Genomic DNA, 21,811 nt, shown 5'->3' with positions numbered 1-21,811 from the left:
GCCTGATGTAGAGCGGGTGCATAGTATGTGATTAATATGTATGGTATGTAGTATTTTTGGGAACTCACTAAGCTTTGTGCTTAGGTTTTTGTGGTTATGGTTTCAAGTACTTCCGGTTCGAAAGAGTAGGGTCCGACTTGATCGCAGCGCGTCCACCCATGTTTTCTCATTATGACGATTTTGGGATTGTACTCTGATAACTGTTTTCTTATAAAGTACTTTTGAATATTTTTTTTTAACCGAAGTACTTTTGAATATTTAGATAACGGATATTGAATGTTGACTTAAAGATACTTAATGTTTTGATTGAATTGAAATGAAATTTTCACCTCATAATTTTGGGTTGTTGCAAAATGGTACTCTAGTTATTTTATATCTCACAAGGGATGACAGAACTAACAATGGATGAAGCGTGCGTCTTTTTACAATCCGAGTTACTTTTTGAAAATAGAGATCGAACATGTAATTTTAACACTTGCACGAGTGATGATTCGTGTAATTTACTCTATGTTTTAAAACATAAATACATTTTAAAATCTTATACGTCTAGAATATTATAATTCTAAAAGATCGAAATTATTCTATCCATTTAATATTCGAAATTTCCTATATTTACTGGATTTTCCAAGAAACACCTCTATCCCACGTTTCCACCCATTTACTTTATTCCAACAAAGATCCTTTCTTTTAACACAACCTCAACAAAAGCACAACGTGCAAACGAAGAAAGTAGCAACAATAAGAAAGCAGTAATACGAATGCTAAGCTGCTGACAATGACGTAGAAGTAGAGGTTAAAGGTCACAGAAGCTCCTTATCTTCTATATCAACCCAACAAACAACCTTTCGTGTGTTTTTTTCTTTTTACTACCGCTTTATAAATGCTAACCATTTTTAACCTTCAATCTCACACAACCTTGTATCACCTTTCTCTCATTCATCAAAATGGATTCTAAGGTCGAAAGAAACAATTGTTCTTTTGATCCATCAATACCTACTTACTGACCACATGTAGACGCTCTTATTCATTCATCCCACCAATTTTAATTTCAAAATGTTCAACAATATTATCCTATTAATATGTCAATCATTACACCAAACATGTTCAAAATCTTCTCGGCTTTTCTCCAAACCTAACCCCCTCACGAGCCACATGAATTGAAAAGCAGACAAACTGATGAAGATGTTCTCATGAAAGCGCATGAATTGAAGGGTAGGATGGTCTTTTACTTAAATTAATAATATCACGAAAAAAAAAAAACAATATGAAAAAAGAATTATATAATATTATAGCAAATGGGTATATCACTAATGTACACAACAAAAGAAGCAAATAATGTTACAATAATTGTACAAAACTTTTTCTTTAGAACTGTGAAATGAAGACTCGTATTACAAACAAATAATGTCCAATTCTATTCATTGGATCTTTATGTTCACCAAGACAAAGTAGGTGGGCTTCCTTGTTATATGAACATGGAGTTAGAGAAAGATTCATCGACTACATACAAGAAATAGCAACATACTTTCTATTCTCATTTTCTCACTTTTGTTTTTTTTTCCGTTATTAAGTCATTATATTTTGAAAATTCCTTTATTAATCAAAGTGAGATGCTACAAAAGAAAAAACCGATAAAAGTACATTGCTATTTCTGGAATTTAATCGATGATTCTGACAACAGATGGATTGAGGAAGAAAAAATTAGGAAAGAATTATGGAAGATGTTTTAGAAGGTAGAAACTTATGTTGAAGATTGAAAGAAAAGGGAAGTATTTGAGTATTTGGTTGGTAGTGTAGTACCCTTTATGGTCATTTTCATTTCCCTTCCATTGCCTCTCTCTTTTCATGGCAGCTTAAGCAAAGGAAAGGACCATCCCAAGGCCTTGATTTATTGAAATTAGATGTCCCTGAATGGACAGAAATACCCTCCCCAGGTTTCATCTGTTTCTGACACACAGCACAACTGAACAACTTGAACAGGTTACAAAGCGGATATTTCGTATCCAACCTGCAACCAAATGGTATGATATCAGGTGTTAGAATACAGAACCTGAGGGCATTATAGTAATTTTTGATATTTAGTATCTAACCTTTCTGAAAGAAAAGCAGAGCCTTCCTCTAACATCTCCTCCAACACATCTGCCTGAAGTAAGCCTACATCAACTTGAGGAGGTGACCCTGAACTTTTTCTCCTAAACATTGACTTTAATACCCTTTTACCAGTTCTCTTTGCATGTGGGACATGAGGGTGAGTCTTTTCTGGAGGTAGAATGTCTACAACAATGCAAGTTGTATCATCGCGTAATCCTTTAAACTGTACAGCTTCCTATACACACAAATAAAATTAAGAAATAGTTAAATATTGATATTTTTTAATTCCTGAATATAAAAAATAATAATAATGTGTTTGTAATCGTACTTTTACAATTTGGGCGGCGGCTGTATCTGGCGGCAGTCCACGACAGCATACTAGAGCTGCTTCTGCTGACATGGCATCCCAGACACCATCACTGGCAATAATCATCCTTCCACCAGCTGAGGATAGCTGTAGGTTACAAATTATAATAATTAAAGACTTATGTTTGGCAAACTAGCTGATAGATATAAAATGACATAAAGGGATATTTAGAATAATATGTTTTTAATTATTAATTAAGGGTATATTTGGAAAATCTTGAAAAAGCTACTCAAAGCGGTTTTTTAAGAAACTAGCTTATCTGCTACTTTTTGGCTTGTCAAACATGACAATTTAAAAAAGCTCGAAAAATAAGTTAGTTGTGGTGCGTCAAATATAGCCTAAGGGTAGGTGGAAGGAAGTCGATTTCATTCTTCCTTTTTTTAAAAGACTAAAATACCCTTATAATAAATAAATACATGGAAATAAATAAAAATAGAAAATTTATTTAAAAGTGAAAGTTTCAAAGCTATTTAGTTTTTGTTATTGAATTTCATTTGGATTTCTGCCAACAAAACATGTGACATGTTATGATTCTTTCAGATTCTGATTCCAATTCCAATTCCAATTCCCTCGGATTCCAATTCTCTTGATGGATTCCATTCCTTCAAAACTACAACTGACCTTCACTTGTTTAACATAAGGAACAGGAACAATGAATTCCCCAACATCCAGATCTCCAATTGATCTTGACAAACACAACCCACCAGGCCAACATCTCAAAGGACCAATCTACCAAAAAAATATGTTTAAAAAAGTTAATATTTTTATTTAAATATAAAAACTAAATAAACCCATTTTTCAATAACTTCAAATATAAAAACTAGACACAACATACATACCTGTGCACCACCACCAGCATTCAGCCGACCAACTTCACCACCACTAGCAGTGACACGCTCTCTCCTACAAAAATAAATAAAAAAATATAAAAATCATCATATACTAAAATAGGACTCAAAAAAGAAAGCAATATTATAAGATCTGATAACTTACTCTTCTTCACTGCATTCAAGTCTGTGATCTGCTGATAGATAATATAAGCCACCTTCTGCAGACTCAAGTATGCAACGTGAATCACCAACAGAAGCTACAGTTATAACTGATCCTTCAACAATCACAAACGTCACAGTTGTTCCTGATGATTGAACTGAATTCATAACAATCCGTAAGTACAAAGTTTGAATAATTTGCATAAAATGCTTAGCTTTTTGAGTAATATTTTATCATTGCAAGATGCCTAAAGTACCAAATCTGAATTCCTACTCATGTTTACATGAATCAGAAAATCAAACTTGAGGTTATATAATACAATGCACATTTATGATCTCAAAAACTGTATATACCATTAAATAGCACTTATGGACACATGGTTTCAAGTCATCCTTCTTATGATGATTTGTGATGCAAAAAAAAAAAAAAAAAAAGGTGGTACATACCTTGTTCTTGGAAATCTTTATCTGTTTTCACAAATCCTGCAACCAAAGCCCTAGGCAACACTGCAATCCATTCATCTCGGTTAAGGTCTGTAGGAATAGCTTTCAAGACATTGTTTAATAGGTTCTCCTTGGTATATATAGCTGCTGCAGACCCATTATGCCCATCAAATATCTGCAAAGTTCAAGTTTGGTAAGATAACTATAAGTGAAGAGAAATATAAGGGCATAAACAGATGTTTAGAACAAAAAAAAAATAAATAAACTCAGCTACTTATCCATCTACTTTTTTCTGCCAGATTCAAATGAAAAATCCACCATCGTGTGCAAAGAAAGCATGCAGCTAATCAGCTACTCATGCAATGCAAATTGTATAGAAGAGCATAAACTAATGCGTTCTAACAATCATTATCAAGGGCACCATGTTGATACAGGGAATATTAATTAAACAGTAAAAGAGGGAAATAGTCAAGATAACAAACCCCAAAAACAGAATAGGTGGCGACACCATCTCCTAAAACCCGTTGGCATTCACTTTTGAGTAGCGTGAAGTCCTCCCCTTTCTTGGACTGATTAGCTTCACCAGTAGAAATCTCCGGTCTTTCAGTCTTCTCACTTGCTAATTCACGCTTCAACAGCAAAGATAACGGGATCGTGTGATGATCACCTTTATCGGCCGACATTTTCTTAGAAAATCCAGATTCAAATCGTTCAACTCTGCCCTAGCTTTGGAACTTAAGTTTTTCCAGTTCTACCTTCGCATATTCCGTCATGATATAGTCGATAATCCTACAACGCCAAATATAACAGATTTACAATTACAACAATCAAACATCATGAAATGAAACGACTACAGAGAGCCGGAGAAAAATACTAGAATAAACATGAGAATCAAAATCAGCATCACGTATGCTTAGATAAAAAAATTCAAATAAATGATCATTTTCAGTGATTCGATCATGACGAATAACAGTTATAAATGTAATTAAAACATAAACGAAAAAACAATGCGGATGATCGACAAGTAAACTTCAGCAAAAATATCGATTCGACTACGAAAAGCAATTATATGTAAACATAAAAACTATAGCTAAAATATATTAAAATAATAATAATGAAAGAGGAGACATACTTACAGAAATTACTTGATAATGGCGAAAAGCTAGTAGCAAGTTCGATTAATGGATTTGATTTTGCATTTACAGAAACAGAAAAGCAAAATCTAATAATCTTCGGAAGCCGATTGGATTCGTTTTGCTACAAAAATTCCGCGAGAGAAGGGGTAAAGATGAAGTGTGGTGGTCTCTTTATATTTGGATTTTCACTTTATTTTTTTATTTTTTTTGTTCTTCGTCATGTGCGATCGTGTGCTGACATGTCCATACACACAAAACGCGCACCGATTCCTGGTTTAAAAAGCCGACTTCAGTATGAGCTGTAACTGTTCCTTTTAATATATTTAAAAACAAATAAATCGGCATGATTTAAAAAATATATATTATTATTAAATGAAAATCGATATAGCTATATTATATAAACGAAAATATACTTTTTGATTTATTCATATTTAGTGAATTTTATTTTTCATCTGCATTTATCCCTTACCTTAACTTGTTTAAACATGTACGTTTGGTTTTATGACCGATGAATCAAAAAATTAATTTTATATAATAATATTTTTCTCTACGTATTTAGTTTTTATATTTTTTTGTTACAAAATAAATTTTTGTTGTTTTTTATACACATTATGTATTTATAACTGGTTTCTTCAGGTATTACTAACGGAATAATTAATAAGGTGTTCGAGTCAGTTGAAGCTTATGATCACAATGATATTGGCTGCTTGGTTGCTTAGGACTTGTGTTTTGGCTTAGATCTTGTATTTTGAACGTCGTAACTTCTTCATACGATCTCAGATTTTAACGATTTGTATATCTGCATGTTCGTATTTTAGTCTGCTACAACTTTCGTTTAGATTACTCTCGTTCAAAGTAGTATATTTTTTACTTACAATCTTTATATCCACATATTCTTTAGGAATTTATATATGAACATTTTTTATAAGATCGTAACTAAAAATATATTACTTTATAACGCTAATAACCAGCGTAATCCAAAGTAATATATTTTTACTTACGATCTTTATATCCATGTGTTATTCATTATTCGTTGGACTGCAAATAAAAAATGTACATATGAAGAAATTACGACGTTTAAAATACAAGACCTAAGCTGAACCACAAGACCTAAGCAACCAAACAGACGAGACTGTGGTGGCCATAAGTATCAACAAACCTATACACCTCATTAATGATTATCCCATATAGGATGTCATGAGCAAAACTTGAAAAATCGATCATAAATATCGAATGTGTACTATAACTATTAGATTAAGGTGTCTAAGCTCATAACTAAATTGGTATGACTTTTAATTAGAAGCAAAAATAAAAAAATAAAAAAATAAAAAAATAAAAAAAAATGGGTTGCCCTTATAACTACTAACTCAATATAATGACATTTGGTGAGACAGGTTGATTTATTTATTTATTATATGATTAATAAATTGTAATATGTGATTTGTTAATATATTATGTGACCAATATATTAATAGATATAGTATTAATTAGTTAAGAATTAATCGTAAATTAATTAGAATTAATTAAAGATGTAATGAGTGAATTGTAATTGTTCGGTAGTTGAACAAAAGAAGTAATTCTAGAACCCTCCATGGGATGGATGTTTTTGGAGGGTTTCCTAAGGTTTATGGAAGCCTCCTGGTTGCGTATAAAGAAATGATTTGAATTGAGATTAAATATATTATTTAATAATTAAAATATGTCTTTGTCTGCAAGTTACCTAAACTATAAATAGGACCCCTTGACTTGCAAATTTCATACATACTCTTTCCTAGAAGCAATGAACAAAAATTCCCACATCTCTCATCCTTCCTCTTCGTTCTAATGTTTTTGGTTTTGGGTGTCAGCCATTAGAGGCATCATCATTTTGGTGCTAAGTTTTCCAAGACCAACTACTACAAGGGAATGAAGTGATTTGTTTACTACAAAAAATCAAAGATATGTAACCCTAACTTGGTGTTCTAATTTTATTAAGGTTCATTTAGTTATGTTGTTCATAGTATGTTGCCTTCAAAATGTTACCCTTAATTGTTAAGTGTTTTTCCGCATTGTACATGTATTTATAACCTATAAAACCCATCAATAACAACAATGAATTATTTTGCAACAAAACAATAAGGACTAAATGTGTACAAAACAAGAACTATATTACCCTTTCAGGTCATTTTTCCTGGCTTACCTGGAGTAGTCGGTCATAAGGACTGAATGTGTACACTTTAAACAAGTTGAAGGGGCTAAATATGGTTAAAAAACTCATGTAAGTCCCTAATCTGCTTGTGTATTAATCAGATTCGTTTGATGGTGCGGAATCCCAATCAAACGGATGATGTCAGATCAAATAGAAGAGAAGGAGAAGAAGAAGATGATGATGAATCTATGTATGATATGATTAGAATGAAGATCCGGATACAAAAGATTCACACACACAAAACTTCTCTCTAGTTTCTCTCTCTAAAACACCTTCAAATGCACACACTTAAGCTCCTTTAGTGTTCATCATCCTTTTCCTCACACCCCTCACCCTTATATATATACATGAGAATATGGGCCGTAAATAGGGTTTACGGCCATAAACCTGTTTACGGCCGTAAACACCCCCTTGGCCATAAACCGGACCGTAAACACGTAAGATATTACATAAAAATACAATTTCCTAGAAAAGCAAAGTATAAACCATAATATTGACCCAACAATCTCCCCCTTGGTTTATAGCTTTCTTTTCTTAATTGACCCAACAAGCCCCCCTTAAAAGTAGCTGGCTTTTCTTGTTAATCTTCATTGGGAGATTGGCTTCAACGCTTATCTTTGATTTCTTCACAACATCAGGATGAACATATGAATCTTCCATGAATGACTTCATCTTGAGTAGTTTAGGCATTTTCTTCAAAGTTTGGCATTTAACGCACATTGGGTGAGGAGGCTTGACATATTGATTCTTGAAAGATAGCACTTTCAGCTTGAGAATCTTCAGAGAGAAGATCAAAGAGAATAAATCTTCTGGATCACTTCAACAGGTTCAAGATAGCAGCAGACTGATTGAGGAGGCTTCAATGTAATCCGTCACATAATCTTCAAGTGCAGCTTCACCTTGCTTCTGGGGTTAAAGGATTGAATGTCGAAAGACTAATCTTCATTTCTTGCTCCTTCGAATGCGAATTCTTCGATGCTCACGGATGAAGCCTTGGATCAGAAATTTTCGACACAAACTCCGTGAGTCTCATCTACACCTGAATTCACTTTTCAAGACAAAACAAAAATAAAAGAAAACTTAGCACATAAAAAAAATATTTTTGGATTTTTGATTTTCTTGAACAAGAAACAAAACATAAATAACACTAATCTTTTTTAGATTTTTTTAATTTTTTGATTTTTTTGGTTTGGTTTTTAAAATTTTTAATTTTCTCCTAATATTTAAATTAGAAGAAACTATGAACAAATTTAACAAAAATAAAATGATATCTAACTTTAAGAAGATTTGGGATCAAAGTTTTTAGACAGCCTTTATCTGCTTGTCCATACCTTCTATCTTCACGTCTTTGTCTGGTCGATCACTGGTATTGTTGTCTACTTAAACACAAAAAATTGTGACAAAATTAGGACATACTATTAGTTATAAGACAAAGTGATCCTAAGTTCCTAGAAACTATTTCTTAAGGACCATTCAATTGACGACGACCAGGGATATTGTTGTCCACCTAAATTGAGCAGCGAGATCTATAGACAATCTGTATATATTCAATTTTAATTGTACTAGAACGTGTTTTGTAACACTGTAAATTTTCAAACAAATTTTTCATTTCAAAACATAGTATTTTCATTCAAAACAAGGCATAAACATTTCAAGTGTCATGTAAAAATACAAATCATCTAAATCCCAAGATCACGAAACATCCTTCAGTGTGTACAGATCACGCCGGCGCCTTCCCACGGTCCTCGCTAGTACCTGAAACACATACATAACAACTGTAAGCATAAATGCTTAGTGAGTTCCCCAATATACAACTTACGCACATACGCCTTTCCAGGCCCTGACCTTCCGGTCCATGTGTCTCAGGGGACTTCCGTCCCTGCTGGGTAAACCTTCCGGTCCTACCCACGCCGACCTTCCGGTCCACAACACAACGCCTTCCGGCCCATAACATAATCGCCTTCCGGCCCATAACATAATGCCTTCCGGCCCACATAACATACAAAGCACGTATAACAATTAACTTATCACATATAGCACATATATATCTCATATCATATCTGATCTTCCGGTCACAGTCAAACCCTTCCAGGTACAGTATAGTGAGAAGACTCACCACGTGAATGTCGAAAGCTAGCAAATCCCGAAGTCACTCGTACTCGATCCGCCGAGCTACAATCTCCCTATAACATCTTACATCTCTTATTAACACTTTTATCTTCTAAGTTTGACTATCCCTAAGAGGTCAAACATAGGTCAACTCTGGTCAACGGTCAACGGTCAACCTGACCTGACTCGGCGAGTGCTAGGGCGACTCGGCGAGTCTAGACGTCCTCACTAATTCCCTAAGATTCCCTTTCTACTCGTCGAGTATCCTCCTTGACTCGACGAGATTCTCCTGGAAGAATCGCGGGGCCACCCCGACTCAACTCGCCGAGTCTGAAGAACAACTCGACGAGTCCCAGTTAATCTTCAAGCTACTCGCCGAGTCTGTTCATCGGACTCGGCGAGTCCATGCCATGCAACCGCTCAAACTGCTTTCTAAGGTCAGAACTGCTCCGACCATTCATAGGTCTGGCCTTCCTAGACTGATTCATCACGTAAGGTCCTCATTTCGGTGCTCATAATACACCCCATGACTTATAATTTACATTTTGACCTAAGGCATAAGGATTCCAATCCAAAACCTCCATTGATTCCCGAAATGCTCAGGCATGGGACATTCTGGACTTCCAAAGATCCCAATACAGGGTTCCAATCGTTTGGGGGACTAAGGTAACACTCAATCTAGCCACAAAAGGGTTCAATAAACCCTAAATCCATATACACATCAACATAGAAGGATGCAACTCGAAATATTACCTGAATAACGTGCTCTCTGTGTCCCCAATCCTCAGGACGTGGCTTCCCTTGCTGTTCCCTTAACCAAGCCTCCTCTTCCTTGCAAAACAACACTTCCAAAATCAACAATGGTCTTTCTACCTTGCTCCAGATGCTCACAATCGAATTAGGGTTTCTCTCAGAGGACTAGGGTGAACAATGACGGCCATAAGGTCCCTCATATACGTCCCAAACCTGAACGGTTAGGGTTTTCGCTAAACAGCACAGACTCGCCGAGTCCATATCCGGACTCGTCGAGTCCGTTCGCGATCCCGCGACCAGATCCGCGATCCTACTCGGCGAGTCTAGGCTCCAACTCGCCGAGTCCCCTCTTAAAACACCCAAAATCATAAATATGACAATACCTGAAATTCCGGGCTGTTACAACTCTCCCCCACTAGGACTAGACTTCGCCCTCGAAGTCTCACTCTGAAAATAGCTCCGGATGCTGCTCCCGCATCTCACGCTCCGGCTCCCAAGTCATTTCCGATCCCTTCCGGTGTTGCCACTGAACCAACACTAGAGGTACCTCCTTGTTCCTCAGAACCTTGATCTTCCGATCCCTGATGGCCACTGGTGTCTCGGCATAATTCAGGCTCGCATCCACCTGAATATCCTCTAATGGAACCACTGCCGACTCATCGGCTATACACTTGCTCAATTGCGACACATGAAAAGTGTCGTGGATCTGCCCCAACTCTGCTGGCAACTCCAAACGATAGGCTACCCGGCCTACCCTTGCAATCACACGAAATGGCCCAATATACCGGGGTCCCAACTTGCCCCTCTTCCTGAATCGAATCACTCCTTTCCAAGGAGAGACCTTCAGGAGAACGAAGTCGCCGACTTGAAACTCCAGCTCGGATCGGCGTCTGTCTGCATAACTCTTCTGTCGGCTCTGGGCGGTCAGTAACCTCTGTCTAACCTGCTGAATCTGCTCTGTAGTCTGAAGCACGATCTCGGTACTGCCCATCACTCTCTGTCCCACCTCTCCCCAGCAAATGGGGGTCCGACACCTCCTACCATACAACAGCTCAAAGGGTGGCATACCAATGCTCGAATGATGGCTGTTGTTGTAGGAAAACTCTGCCAAGGGTAAATACGCATCCCAACTACCCCCGAAGTCTAACACACATGCTCGAAGCATGTCCTCCAGCGTCTGAATCGTTCGTTCGCTCTGACCGTCTGTCTGGGGATGGTATGCGGTACTAAAATGCAATCTAGTACCCAGCTCCTCATGGAATTTCTTCCAGAATCTGGAAGTGAAGCGCACATCACGGTCTGAAACAATCGAGATCGGCACCCCATGCCGAGATACCACTTCTCTCACATATATCTCTGCCAACTTCTCCGCTGAAGAACTCTCACTGATGGCAAGGAAGTGAGCGCTCTTCGTCAAACTATCCACAATCACCCAAATTGCATCGACTCCTCTAACAGTCCTTGGCAATTTGGTGATGAAATCTATGGTGATCTGTTCCCACTTCCACTCGGGAACCTCCAATGGCTGCAACTTGCCATGCGGTCTCTGGTGCTCGGCCTTAACCCTACGGCTGGTCAAGCACCTCTCCACGAACCATGCGACGTCCCTCTTCATACAGGGCCACCAATACTCTTTCCTCAAATCCAAATACATCTTCGTAGCCCCGGGATGGATCGAGAATTTCGATCGATGAGCCTCTTCCATCAAAGTAATACGCGTACCACCCACGAACGGTACCCAAATCCGACCCTGAAACGTCATAAGCCCTCGTCCATCCGTAACGAACTCTGAAACCAACCCAACGACCCGCTCTCTCTTCTGCATCTCTGGTCGCACGGCCTCGGCCTGTGCCCCACGAATAGCATCCAATACTGGAGCTATCACAGTCAATCTCAAACATACATCTCGCAGTGGAGTGCTCTCCGCCCCGCGGCTCAATGCATCGGCTACCACATTAGCCTTACCTGGGTGGTACAGGATCTCACAATCATAATCCTTGACCACATCCAACCACCTCCTCTGACGCATATTTAGGTTGGGCTGATCCATCAAATACTTCAAGCTCTTATGGTCCGTGTATATCGTACATCGAACCCCATACAAGTAGTGACGCCAAATCTTGAGAGCGAACACTACTGCCCCCAACTCTAAATCATGCCTGGGATATCTCGCCTCATGAGGCTTCAGCTGCCTCGACGCATAAGCTATCACATGACCCCTTTGCATCAACACTGCACCCAGCCCCGAAATCGATGCATCGCAATATACTACAAAATCCTCCATCCCTTCCGGAAGAGCTAATACCGGGGCTTCGCACAACCTTTGGCGAAGTGTCTCAAAGGAGGTCTGCTGCTCGGGTCCCCAAGAGAATGCAACACCCTTCCGGGTCAATCTGGTGAGCGGCACTGCGATCTTGGAGAAATCCTTAATAAATCTCCGATAATACCCTACCAACCCAAGGAAGCTCCTGATCTCAGAAGGTGACTTCGGCACCTCCCAACTCATCACCGCCTCAACCTTGGCCGGATCGACCAATATCCCTTCCTGATTAACAACATGTCCTAGGAATTGGACCTCTCGCAACCATAAGTCACATTTGGAGAACTTTGCATATAGCTTCTCCGATCTCAATACCTCAAGGACCTCCCTCAAATGCTCCTCATGCTGCTCTCTAGATCTCGAATACACTAGAATATCATCGATAAATACAATCACTGACCGATCCAACATCGGCCTGCATACTCTGTTCATGAGATCCATGAACACAGTCGGGGCATTGGTGAGCCCGAAAGGCATCACCACAAACTCATAATGCCCATATCGCGTCCTAAACGCTGTCTTCTGGACGTCCTCATCCCGCACTCTCACCTGATGGTACCCTGACCTCAAATCGATCTTGGAAAACCAAGATGCTCCCTGCAACTGATCGAATAAATCATCAATCCTCGGTAACGGGTAACGGTTCTTGACCGTCAACTTGTTCAACTCCCGGTAATCAATGCACATCCGGTGTGAACCATCCTTCTTCTTGACGAACAGAATAGGTGCTCCCCACGGCGAGCTGCTCGGCCGAATAAATCCCTTCCCCAGCAACTCCTGAAGCTACGAGGACAACGCTTGCATCTCTGGAGGTGCAAGACGATAAGGCACCTTAGCAATAGGCGCGGCCCCCGGAACTAGATCGATACCAAACTCTACTTGCCTCACAGGAGGTACTCCCGGCAACTCCTCGGGGAAAACATCTGGAAACTCCCGCACCACTGGGACCTCCTCAACCGATCTCGGTCTCTCGGAAACCTCCCGCGTATCCATCACATACGCCACAAAACCCTTACAGCCCTGCTGTAGACACTGCCTCGCCCTAGCGGCCGAACAAAAAGCTGATCCCGAACGGGTACCCTCGCCGTACACCGAAAGAACTCCCCCACTAGGGTCTCGTATAGTCACCAGCTGACGCTCACAGTCGATGACGGCGCCGAATCGGCTCAACCAGTCCATGCCCACAATGACACAGACATCACCCATCGCAATAGGAATCAGGTCAATCGGAAACTCGACCCCGAAAATCTCTAACACACATCCCCGGAGAACCTCCGTGGCACAAATCACTCTCTCGTCAGCTATAGAAACTCTCAAAGGCCGACTCAATGGCTCAGGACTAACGCTGATATGCTGACTAAAAGCCAAGGATACAAAGGACCGACTCGCACCCGAGTCAAATAACACTAAAGCAGGCACATAGTTCACAAGGAAAGTACCTGCCACAACATCGGGCGCAGCGCGGACCTCCTCCGCAGTCAGCTGAAAGGCTCTCCCACGAGCCCTCGGGGCCTCGGCCTTCACCGGTCGAGCCGCAGTAGCTCCGGCAGTAGGTGCAGATCCCTGAAGAAGCTGGGGGCACTCGGCCTTTCGATGGCCTGTCTGGTTGCAATGAAAGCAAACCGTAAACCCCTTGGGGCACTCCCTAGCAATGTGCCCCTCCTTGCCACACTTGTAGCAAGCACCAGATCGACATGCCCCATCATGACCCTTGCCGCACTTTCCGCAAGTGCGGCCCTTCGGACCTCCCGTCCTCGAATCGGCGGACTTAGTCCGCTTGGCTGCCGGCTGAGACTGAGCCGGCCGCCGGTCCACCCGCTGAGACTCGGCCTCCTCCCTGGCCTGGGTCTCCAACTCAATCTCGCGCTTCCTGGCATTCGCCTGAAGCTCAGCAAAGGTATGATAGGTGGAGTTTGACACAAACTCCCAAATATCCCTCCTCAAAATACCCAAGTACCGGCTCATCCGAGCCTGCTCTGTGGACACCAGCTCGGGGCAGAACATCGCCCTCTCATGAAACTTCCGCGTGATCACCGCAACCGAATCAGTACCCTGCTTGAGGGTCAAGAACTCCTGAACCAATCATTCCCTCTCCACCGGGGGAACGTACTCGTCTCTGAACATAGAGGTAAACCCCTCCCATGTCACTACTGAAATCTCTGCCAAAGTGAAGTTCGCCGTCACGAACTTCCACCAATCCTTCGCTCCCAGACGGAGCTGGTTCAAAGCGAACCGTACCCTCAGATGCTCCGGACATGAACAAGTGTAGAAGCACCCCTCAATATCAGCGATCCACCTCATCGCAGCAATCAGATCATGCGTCCCATCAAACTCAGGTGGCTTCGTGTTGCTGAACTCCCGAAACAGCAACGAGTCACCCCCCTGTGGCCTGGCAGCGGCCACAGCTGCGGTAGCTGCAGCGGCTGCAGCCTCAGTCAATGCGGCGTACCGCTCCTCAAAAGTCTCCATCAAGGTGGTCTTAATAGACCCAAACATCTCCGGAATCTCAGCCCGGATCGCTGCAGCCACCTCCTCATGAATCATCTGACGAATCTCCTCGTCACTCACACCGCTCGTACTCGCTCTGTGGCGTGGTCTAACCATGATGTCTCTGAAATACAACATAAAACTATCAGAGACTCCATCGAGTGTAATTGCACTCGATAACGCAACCCTACTCAGTCTCCGATATCCAGGGATTCTTACTTGGGTCTCCCACTGACCCGGTGTCTTCGGTAGTACGGGCCCAATACTAACGACCACACCGCATCAGCATTCATCCCAAATCTTCCTCCCCAAACCCTGGATAGTGAGTACTCTACCTCTGATATGCACTATCTATCTGCACGCTATCAAAGCATCTCATATCGGCAATTCTCCCTAGACTAAGGCATCACAAATCAGGCCACTCTAGTCCTATCATGAATACCTAGTCTTCTAGCATGCATAACAATTCATATCATAACTTATCTCATAACATAACATTGTAAGGTATTTTGGGGATCTTTACCGTTCGGGCGCTGACTGATCGTACACACTGCTTCTTTCTTGTTTACCACAAAATCTTTTATAAAAGTTTATGCCTTTATTTTAAAAGTTTTCCTCAAATCCTCGGTTTGAGTTCAGTTACGCCCGAAGGTGCACCCGAATCCCTCAAACCAAGGCTCTGATACCAATTTGTAACACCGTAAATTTTCAAACAAATTTTTCATTTCAAAACATAGTATTTTCATTCAAAACAAGGCATAAACATTTCAAGTGTCATGTAAAAATACAAATCATCTAAATCCCAAGATCACGAAACATCCTTCAGTGTGTACAGATCACGTCGGCGCCTTCCCACGGTCCTCGCTAGTATCTGAAACACATACATAACAACTGTAAGCATAAATGCTTAGTGAGTTCCCCAATATACAACTTACGCACATACGCCTTTCCAGGCCCTGACCTTCCGGTCCATGTGTCTCAGGGGACTTCCGTCCCTACTGGGTAAACCTTCCGGTCCTACCCACGCCGACCTTCCGGTCCACAACACAACGCCTTCCGGCCCATAACATAATCGCCTTCCGGCCCATAACATAATGCCTTCCGGCCCACATAACATACAAAGCACGTATAACAATTAACTTATCACATATAGCACATATATATCTCATATCATATCTGATCTTCCGGTCACAGTCAAACCCTTCCAGGTACAGTATAGTGAGAAGACTCACCACGTGAATGTCGAAAGCTAGCAAATCCCGAAGTCACTCGTACTCGATCCGCCGAGCTACAATCTCCCTATAACATCTTACATCTCTTATTAACACTTTTATCTTCTAAGTTTGACTATCCCTAAGAGGTCAAACATAGGTCAACTCTGGTCAACGGTCAACGGTCAACCTGACCTGACTCGGCGAGTGCTAGGGCGACTCGGCGAGTCTAGACGTCCTCACTAATTCCCTAAGATTCCCTTTCTACTCGTCGAGTATCCTCCTTGACTCGACGAGTTTCTCCTAGAAGAATCGCGGGGCCACCCCGACTCAACTCGCCGAGTCTGAAGAACAACTCGACGAGTCCCAGTTAATCTTCAAGCTACTCGCCGAGTCTGTTCATCGGACTCGGCGAGTCCATGCCATGCAACCGCTCAAACTGCTTTCTAAGGTCAGAACTGCTCCGACCATTCACAGGTCTGGCCTTCCTAGACTGATTTATCACGTAAGGTCCTCATTTCGGTGCTCATAATACAACCCATGACTTATAATTTACATTTTGACCTAAGGCATAAGGATTCCAATCCAAAACCTCCATTGATTCCCGAAATGCTCAGGCATGGGACATTCTGGACTTCCAAAGATCCCAATACAGGGTTCCAATCGTTTGGGGGACTAAGGTAACACTCAATCTAGCCACAAAAGGGTTCAATAAACCCTAAATCCATATACACATCAACATAGAAGGATGCAACTCGAAATATTACCTGAATAACGTGCTCTCTGTGTCCCCAATCCTCAAGACGTGGCTTCCCTTGCTGTTCCCTTAACCAAGCCTCCTCTTCCTTGCAAAACAACACTTCCAAAATCAACAATGGTCTTCTACCTTGCTCCAGATGCTCACAATCGAATTAGGGTTTCTCTCAGAGGACTAGGGTGAACAATGACGGCTATAAGGTCCCTCATATACGTCCCAAACCTGAACGGTTAGGGTTTTCGCTAAACAGCGCAGACTCGCCGAGTCCATATCCGGACTCGTCGAGTCTAGTCGCGATCCCGCAACCAGATCCGCGATCCTACTCGGCGAGTCTAGGCTCCAACTCGCCGAGTCCCCTCTTAAAACACCCAAAATCATAAATATGACAATACCTGAAATTCCGGGCTGTTACATGTTTCCTGCTTCCTGAAATGCCCCAGCAATCAAAGACTTCCAAAATACTCCTTACATCGGGTGAGCAGACAATTATAAAGAGAGAAGATAGATTTAGAATGCATATGCTATACACCCAGGTCGGATCTCTTCCAATCACGCAGAGGGTGAAACATATGACTAACTGAAGTTTTAGAGGGATTGAGAAGTAGAATGGTGCATATAATGTGTACCAGGTCGGATTGTGAGTCACGCAAAGGAGACAGTATATGGCTAACAGATAGAAAGAATTGCATAGATAGAAGATGCAGAGAAATAGAATTGCATATGTTACAGTCCAGGTCGGATTTTGAGTCACGCAGAGGAGGTAACATATGACTAACAGATAGAAAGATAGAATATAGCCTTCTACAGACCTAATTTATCAGAATTCACCAGTCGCCCCATCAATACCAGAATTAAGGACAGAATCCGCACATCGAGGAAAAGTTAAACCACGGTTCCAGATACGTCGTATTGTCAAAATAAACGGATCTAACTAGGTCAAGATTTGTCAAGTCTATAGATTTCCTGAGTTCAGCTCCGCCTAGTCATGTCCATTTAGAATCTTTCATGCCTACCGACGCATCAAACCATAGCATAAACCCTTTAACTTTGGGTACGTTACGCAGACTTAGATTGCCTGTTATCACTTGATAATATCACTTCCCAAAACATCTCCCTCAAGCACATTTCATAAACAACATATTTTTTTGATTTTTTGATTTTCTAATGTTTTTTGATTTTTTAAAATTTTCTACTTTTTGTTTTGCTTTTATTTCTCCCCCTAAATTTGTGCATATGAGAGAAACGAAAGTAAATGCACAAATTTAAACTATCCTAAAACAAAAATTAGTCTTTAAAGCGAATCAGCTTAAGAAAAACTCAGGAGTATAGAGAAGAAAACTCAAACCGTAAGTCACCGATTGAATTTTCATCCAGAAGGTCTGAGAACAGCACGCATAATCTCATAACAGATCAGAAATTCTTCATGTCATTAAGCACAAACCCCGTGAGTGATCACTTCCTTTCTTCCTTTCCTGCAAAAGGACGTATACTCTCAAACAAATGTTCCGAGTGTTGTACAATTGAGAGATGTCTCCTATCATGTGCCAGGAACAGCCACTACCAACAAACCGAAGTCAGATGACATGCCTCCATAGCTGCTCCGACACAGAGCGGGATTAGTTGGTCTTTGGAACCCAGTCCATTTTGAAACTGGGTCGACCTTTTTCATCCTTGCACGATACTCTCTCCCATGACATATCCTATTTATCACAAACAGAAGATGAAGAAACGTTAGAGTCATTAGTTGATTTGGGAGAGTGAGCCTTTGGAACCCATTTGTAGTTGGGTTTAACCCATTTCTTTTTTGATCTGATGGGTGGCTCAGTACTTGCTTTGGAACTTGATGTCGGCCGTTGAGATGACTTTGACCTAAATGGTCTTTGTTTCAGTGGAGCATCTCTTGGATTGGGCTTCTTGGTCGGCATTCCCTTCTTGACTTTGGGATTTTGATTCTTGTCCTTTGGAGTTTGATTCTTGGCCTTGGGAGTTGAATTCTTGGCCTTAGGAGTTAAATTCTTGGCCTTTTGCACATTCCAGTCACGAATGTCTGATCGTGATCTCGAGGGGTTTCTTTTGAAGTATCTCCCTCTTGGCGCGTTCTGCCAGCCTTGTGCATAGTAAGGAACGTATGCGCGATTTGGACAATTTCTGGCAATGTGTCCAGGTGTTCCACAGTGAAAACATGTCTTTTTTTTTCATTGTGAAGTTGTTTCTTTCTGCCCCTGGTGGCGTATCTTTGCCTTGTCTCTTGTTGTTCCCACATGCGCACTTGCAACAAGAACTCTGTTGCGTTGGAATTGGTGGCCTGTATTTCTCAACGGCAGGTTGATCAGAAGCAGTTGAGTTCAAAGCAACAGATTTAGAGTTCAAGGAGATGTTGGTTTGTTCAATGGTGTTCTCATTGTTCTCATCCTCTACTACTTTACCTGCACATAAAGTAGAAACATTAGTATTTTCAACTTGAATACCTCCTGACACAAATCCAACTGGTTTGCCATATCGAAGATGTGCCTCCCTGTCAATTTCTTCCTGTGTCATAGGGATGGATGTGTACTTATGATTGAAAGGTGGAGGAACACTATCATTGTAACACCGTGAATTTCAAAACAATTTTTTGCATAATTTAAAAACATATTCATTTAATTTTCATAAACATCAGTGTTTGAAACTCCAATCAATGTCATACAACGAATCCCAAGATCACATATCATAAAAAATCCCATGTGTGTGTACGGATCAAGCCGACGCCTTCCCACGGTCATCACTAGTACCTGAAACAATAAACACCAACACTGTAAGCACAAAGCTTAGTGAGTTCACCAAAATACCACACATAACACATATTAGCCACTCGAGGCTATAATTCTATGGGTCTGTAGACCCTACTCTGTGAACCCTCTGGTTCTAATTCTGGGAACCTTCCGGTTCCAACTCTATAAGCATGCACAGCATAAATCACATAGAAATAATGCAGTACAACACATAACATACATATAGCATAAAAATACTCTGTCACATAACTCTGGTTACCTACTCAAGGTAAAGTATAGTGAGAAGACTCACCTCGTGTATCTCGATAAACTCGCGAATCCCGATAATCACTCGCGCTCAATCCTTCGAGCTATAATCCTCCTATAACATCATATACCTCTAATTAACACTTTCACAACTAAAGTTGACTACCCCTATCAAGTCAACACTGGTCAACTCTGGTCAACGGTCAACGGTCAACTTTGACCGAACTCGGCGAGTGCACTAGAGTGACTCAGCGAGTCTATACGTGTCCACTGACTCCCATAGGATCCTCTCTTGACACGTTGAGTACTTCCCTGACTCGACGAGTTCCACCTGGCATGAATCGCGGGGCCACCACGACTCAACTCGCCGAGTCTCAAGAACAACTCGACGAGTTCCAGCTTGACTCAGTCCACCTGTCAACCCTCTCTGACTCTCCCTGACTCACTGAGTTAAACCATAACTCGGTAAGACCACTTGCTGAGTGGTTAAAGGCAATCTTCAAGCTACTCGCCGAGTCTGTTCTTCGGACTCGGCGAGTCTAAGCCATGCATGAACTCAAACTCACTCCTGAGGTCAGATCCGTTCCAGTAGCTCATAGATCCAGTCCTTCCAAGCACATTTATCACGTAAAGTTACAATCTTGGCTACCATGCAACGCTTACAAGGCTTCTTTTGGTGAAATGACATTTAAAATGGTAACCTAAGTCCCCAACTCAAAAGGATAGGCATAAAGCAGGGCATTTGGGACTCTCTGGACCTACTAAGATCCAGATCTAGGTACCAATTCCCAAAGGGACCTCTCACACTCAAAGTACAAGGCATGAAGAAACCCTAGATTTGACCATATACATAAAAACACGAGAATAAGCTCTGAATAATACCTCAAATAGCTTCCTCTGCCAAAATGAAAGTAGATCCAAGCTCCCCAACCCTCCTAGTTTGGCCTTCCTCTTCCCTTCTTGCTAACACACACAAAGATGAAGAATAATGGCCTCTTTTCTCACTCACAAGGACTCACAGGTGCTCTGGTGCTCTCAAGGTCGAAGGTAGCCGCAATGAAGGATTATAAGGCCCTTTAAATAGGGCTTAGGGCCGGGAAATTAGGGTTTCATTAAACAGCGTGGACTCACCGAGTCCACTCTTGGACTCGCCGAGTCCAGATGCGAACCCGCGTCCAAATCCGCGATCCTACTCGGCGAGTCTAGGCTCCAACTCGCTGAGCCTCCTCACAATTTACCAAAAATAAATAAATGAATAATACCTGGGAATCCGGGCTATTACAATTCTCCCCCACTAGAACTAGACTGCGCCCTCGAAGTATCGCTCTGCAAATAACTCTGGATGCTGCTCACGCATCTCACGCTCCGGTTCCCATGTCATCTCGGATCCCTTCCGATGCTGCCACTGAACCAAAACCAGGGGTACCTCCTTGTTCCTCAGAACCTTGATTTTCCGATCTCTGATTGCCACTGGTCTCTCAGCATAATTTAGGCTCGCATCCACCTGGATATCCTCTAATGGAACCACTGCCGACTCATCGGCTATACACTTCCTCAGCTGTGACACATGAAAAGTGTCGTGAATCTGCCCCAACTCTGCTGGCAAATCCAAACGATAGGCTACCCGGCCTACCCTCGGGATCACTCGGAAAAGACCAATATATCGGGGCCCCAACTTGCCCTCTTCCTGAATCGAATCACTCCTTTCCAAGGAGAGACCTTCAGGAGCACAAGGTCGCCGACCTGAAACTCAAGCTCGGACCGGCGTCTGTTTGCATAGCTCTTCTGACGACTCTGAGCGGTCAACAACCTCTGTCTGACCTGCTGGATCTGCTCTGTCGTCTGAAGCACGATCTCTGTACTGCCCATCACACGCTGAGCAACCTCTCCCCAACAAATGGGGGTCCGACACCTCCTCCCATACAACAGCTCAAAGGGCGGC

The 21,811-nt window shown here is 41.6% G+C and overlaps 1 protein-coding gene across 2 annotated transcripts; it reads right to left on the bottom strand.

Annotated features, from left to right (window-relative positions):
• Positions 1-1,265: 1,265 nt before the first annotated feature.
• LOC111885892 (probable protein phosphatase 2C 12) lies at positions 1,266-5,264 on the bottom strand. 2 transcript variants are annotated; one of them, XM_023882133.3, is made up of 9 exons: positions 5,024-5,264; positions 4,374-4,680; positions 3,895-4,066; positions 3,452-3,605; positions 3,298-3,361; positions 3,080-3,187; positions 2,420-2,545; positions 2,091-2,326; positions 1,266-2,008 (listed from the first exon to the last, which is right to left on the bottom strand). In XM_023882133.3, exons 2-9 carry the CDS (start codon positions 4,572-4,574, stop codon positions 1,816-1,818), a joined length of 1,254 nt encoding a protein of 417 aa, XP_023737901.1. In that variant the 5' UTR covers positions 4,575-4,680; positions 5,024-5,264; the 3' UTR covers positions 1,266-1,815. The 2 variants fall into 2 exon arrangements, with proteins under 2 accessions (XP_023737901.1, XP_023737900.1); XM_023882132.3 differs by having other exon boundaries at positions 5,028-5,263.
• Positions 5,265-21,811: the final 16,547 nt, after the last annotated feature.

Source organism: Lactuca sativa, chromosome 4 (assembly GCF_002870075.4).
Source record: "Lactuca sativa cultivar Salinas chromosome 4, Lsat_Salinas_v11, whole genome shotgun sequence".
Classification (NCBI taxonomy): Eukaryota; Viridiplantae; Streptophyta; class Magnoliopsida; order Asterales; family Asteraceae; genus Lactuca; species Lactuca sativa.
Note: the sequence above shows the minus strand (reverse complement) of the source record. Positions and strands in the feature narration are given on the sequence as shown.

Excerpts from the sequence above, each read along its gene's own strand:
- LOC111885892 (XM_023882133.3), bottom strand. The coding sequence starts at position 4,574 with ATGTCGGCCGATAAAGGTGATCATCACACGATCCCGTTATCTTTGCTG. Across the intron at positions 4,067-4,373 it reads CCACCTATTCTGTTTTTGGG|ATATTTGATGGGCATAATGG; the intron begins GTTTGTTATCTT and ends TGAACTTTGCAG. Across the intron at positions 3,362-3,451 it reads CTTGAATGCAGTGAAGAAGA|GAGAGAGCGTGTCACTGCTA; the intron begins GTAAGTTATCAG and ends TTATTTTTGTAG.